General features: G+C 53.1%; 2 protein-coding genes across 2 annotated transcripts; both read left to right on the top strand.

The window, feature by feature from the left end:
* Nucleotides 1–589: 589 nt before the first annotated feature.
* On the top strand, nt 590–1373 carry FIBRA_08579 (uncharacterized protein; the record flags this gene model as incomplete). The annotated part of the gene is made up of 6 exons (XM_012330219.1): nt 590–604; nt 678–729; nt 796–891; nt 954–1082; nt 1138–1221; nt 1282–1373. 6 exons carry the CDS (start codon nt 590–592, stop codon nt 1371–1373), a joined length of 468 nt encoding a protein of 155 aa, XP_012185609.1.
* A 507-nt stretch (nt 1374–1880) lies between these two features.
* Nucleotides 1881–3548, top strand: FIBRA_08578 (uncharacterized protein; the record flags this gene model as incomplete). Its single annotated transcript, XM_012330218.1, has 5 exons — nt 1881–2640; nt 2816–3241; nt 3297–3324; nt 3377–3469; nt 3527–3548. The coding sequence occupies 5 exons, from the start codon at nt 1881–1883 to the stop codon at nt 3546–3548; spliced, it is 1329 nt and encodes a 442-aa protein (XP_012185608.1).
* Between the last annotated feature and the right edge of the window lie 672 nt (nt 3549–4220).

Below are 4220 nucleotides of genomic sequence, written 5' to 3'. Positions count from 1 at the left end.
CGAGACCGTCGAGTACGACGGATGATATGGCTTCCCCATTGTTTATATATTCCAGAGGAATGTGGCCCACGAACCGCACGTGTAGACTATCAGCCTGGTACTGCAACGAGGCGGAAAACATCAACCAAACGGCCACAAAAGTCTCACACCGAGTCAGACAGACCTAATTAGGATGTTCTGCAAATTTCTGTGCGGACTGTTTAATGCGTCCGGGGATATCCTTTTGTTCCCAATTGGGCTGTGTCAGTGCGGCGGAGCGATGACTGGCTAGAGAGCAGGAGTGGCCTCGGGTGGCTGCTGTGGCGCAACCGTTTGGTCTGCTTAGTCAGGATCGCGTCCTTGTCCGACGCGTCTCGAGGACCTGGCGACACGTGCTCGTGCGCTCGCATTGCTCTCACGGCTCCCGAAACAGCGGCTGTAGACTACTCCCAGTTCCTGGCACCATCGTCGTTCGGCAATATCCGGACTGTATAGTACGACTTCGTGGCTTGATCCCAGTCCCCCGTCCCCCAGACTCACCGGAGCTGCGAAGTCTCTAACGTAGGATCATCTATCCCGTCTAATTCGTCCTCGTCCTCAAGACATCGCCATGGCTGACCATCAAGTACGTCCAATCTGTGCTGATGCTCCCAAATCCACTCATCACCTCACCCGGCCCGTTTACCTTATTCTCGTAGATTGAGAAGGCTTACCAAAAGCAACACCTGTTCCAAAATGCCAAGGCTCGAGGTGCGTGATGAGCTAGAGTTCGGTCTGAGCGGGGGACCGATAGTCACCATGGACTGGCCTGTGTAGGTGGGCAGAAAGTCTCGACGAAGGAGAAGCGATGGTACAAGGACGTCGGTCTGGGTTTCAAGACGCCTGCCGAGGCGATCAACGGCACATACATTGGTGCGTCCTTGAATTGGGCTCGTAGCGAACGCAGTGGTGGCGGAATTCTGATCCTTTCACAGATAAGAAGTGCCCATTCACTGGCGATGTCTCAATACGCGGGCGTATCCTCACTGGTCGGGTAGTATCCACTAAGATGACCCGCACCATCATTATCCGAAGGGATTACCTTCATTACATCCCCAAGTACAGTACGTATCTCCCTGCATCTTGACTCGGTCGTACGTGACGGCGTGTTGTGCATAGACCGTTACGAGAAGCGACACAAAAACTTGGCTGCCCACGTTTCTCCCGCTTTCCGTGTTGAGCTTGGTGATATCGTCACTGTTGGTGCGTGCAGAGCCATGTTAGATTGACGGTATCCGACTGAGACACTTTGAACGCCCTTAGGTCAGTGCCGACCACTGTCGAAAACTGTGCGATTCAATGTTATTCGGGTGGCCAAGAACAAGGCCGCTGCAAAGTCGTTCGGGAAGTTCTAGGCGTCCTGCGGTAGCTGTCGCTATGGGAGAGGGCCGTAGGATATGATATTATTGCTTTCTCATGTGTATGCATGCATTCAAAATGACGATTCGCCCATGTAAATGCCCCGCTACCGTTGCACCGGAGACAAGAGTGAGAGGCGGATGTTTTGAGCTAGACGGCCGGTGGCAATCCGAGCTGGGAGATATGATATGCCGTAAACAACGAACAAACAAGTGCGAGCTGAGGGACCGAGGCCGGGAACGTGCAGCGGCCTGTAGCGTCGCATCTCGTCTTCCCCTGTCGACCGCAGATTGTTTTCTCGCCCGCTGTTCGCCGCAACACGTCTCCCACCGCGAAAGCGAGCACAGCAGCGAGGTTCCACAGTTTCCATTCCCGACCCCTTTTACATCATTTCGTTCAAGCTGGCGCCCACACTCCTGTCTGTCTTCACTTCCAGACTTGGTCGGTCCAGGTCGCAGTCTCCTCAACCAGGCTCGCCCTCGACGTCTTCTCAGGCCCTCCTCATGGGCCAACAGCAGTCTAAACGCACTCGAAAGAGCGCAAAGGACAAGGACAAGGACGACTCTGCCACGCACTCCGATTTTGCAGGCGTCGACGACAATTCGCAGCAAGGTAGCCTGCCTCGCGCAACCACAGCAGAAGGTACGAACGGGTCTGCTTCCTCACCGCCATCCGAAGAGCATTCAGCAAGCAACACTTCATCGTCTGAACCTGCTGCGGCTCCCAAAGCTGGGCATAGCCCCCGACCGGTTGGTTCTGATACCCTCGCCTCTCCGGCCTCCAACTCTAATTCGAAAGACGCATCGCTTTTACCCCCCGCACCATCAGCATCTCCTTCGACGTCGCCTCTCTTAGCTGCCAAACCTCCACCCCTTGATATTCCCATGACACAAACCATCCTTTCTAACGCGAGCTCTCCCTATCCTACGCCTGGATCTACTGGCAGCGTCACCGCCGACCCCATGGCCAATGCCAATGGTGCCCGGGGTGTGGACAAGAACAAACAACTCGACATTGACGACTTCATTCAGCGCTTGCTAGATGTTGGTTATACAGGGAAGGTCAGCAAGTCATTGTGCCTGAAGAATACAGAAATAGCTACGATTTGCCTAGCGGCACGCGACGTGTTCCTCGGCCAGCCTACGCTCATCGAGCTGTCTCCGCCAGTGAAGATTGTCGGGGACGTTCACGGGCAATACTCCGACCTCATACGCCTCTTTGAGATGTGTGGTTTCCCGCCCGCTGCAAATTATCTCTTCCTAGGTGATTATGTGGACAGGGGAAAACAAAGTCTAGAAACCATTTTGCTCTTGTTGTGCTATAAGATCAAATACCCCGAGAACTTCTTCTTGTTGCGAGGCAATCACGAATGCGCCAACGTCACACGAGGCGAGTACTGCGTTTGACTCCTTTCTATCTTTCCTCACATTTTATTCAGTATATGGATTCTACGACGAATGCAAACGACGGTGTAATATCAAGACCTGGAAGCTGTTCATTGACGTATTTAACTGCCTCCCCATTGCTGCCGTTGTGGCCTCGAAGATCTTCTGTGTCCACGGCGGCCTATCCCCTTCTTTACATTCGATGGATGATATTAAACGGATACAGCGGCCAACAGATGTGCCGGATTATGGTTTACTGAATGATTTGTTATGGTCAGATCCGTCAGACACAGCGGCAGATTGGGAGGACAATGAGCGCGGCGTTAGCTACTGCTTTGGCAAGTCGGTGCTGAACGATTTCCTAATGCGCTATGACATGGACCTCATCTGCCGCGCGCACATGGTGGTTGAAGATGGCTATGAATTTTGGAATGAGCGAACACTTGTCACGGTGTTTAGCGCCCCCAATTATTGTGGAGGTCAGTCTTCTATTTGTTCCGCGATGCACGACAGGATTATTGATGTGGCAATCAGAATTCGACAACTATGGGGCCTGTATGAGGTGAAGCCTTCGCTTTCTTACGAGATGGTGTGTGCTGATGTGGATGCCACAGTGTCTCCGAAGAGCTTTTGTGTGCATTTGAACTTTTGAAACCATTGGATGGTCCAGCGCTGAGGAAGGAGATGACAAAGGCGAAGCGGAAGACGTCAGTCTGATCTTCTTTTGCTGTGCCATTTTTGTCTGACAGATAAACCACCCTTAGGCTGATGGCGACCACTACCTGATTTCGCTCAAAACGGCGAGTCCAAGAGTATCGTCACAGAACCGCTTCGCCTTGATTACGGCGAGGACCGAATTCGGTAGATGCGCGGTCACGCCGAGATCACGTCGTTGAGGCGAGCACTCTCGGAGGTTGTTGTATACCGCCATCTTACCCGCTATGTCGCATCTCGTCCTGACCTTGTCCCATTGTTCGCATTTGAGCTGTCCGCGATATCATACAGCCACTCTAACGATCCGTTTGTCTTCTCCCTGCTGCCCTGGCTCTATTGTACGCTCTCGCTGGAACCCCGAACTTCTATCGTGTACCATTTTCGCGCATTTACGGGTTTGATCTGGCCTTCTCCATCGCTTGCATTGTTCTCATCTTGCCCCGGTCGACGTTCACGAGCATTTATTTGAACCTACCCTCCGCTTCATTTGTCCTGTAGCTACATGCCCAAAATTTTTGCATTATGGCCGTCCAGGCGCGGCGTCGATGAGGACGCCGGTGTCGGGCTGTGCCGTTCTCATATCAACCGGGACCGAATGCGTGCACACTCTGAAATCTAAGTCACGCTGTCGCGCAGCAAATATCTGCAATAATGTAGTTATTCCGGAAACGCTATAATAGTCTACCACGTCGCGCGCGCGCGCACTCATGCGTGCCGCCGCCCCACCATGTCGTACGCCAGTAT

This window comes from Fibroporia radiculosa (assembly GCF_000313525.1).
Source record: "Fibroporia radiculosa TFFH 294 genomic supercontigs, scaffold1023, whole genome shotgun sequence".
Lineage (NCBI taxonomy): Eukaryota > Fungi > Basidiomycota > Agaricomycetes > Polyporales > Fibroporiaceae > Fibroporia > Fibroporia radiculosa.
Note: the sequence above shows the minus strand (reverse complement) of the source record. Positions and strands in the feature narration are given on the sequence as shown.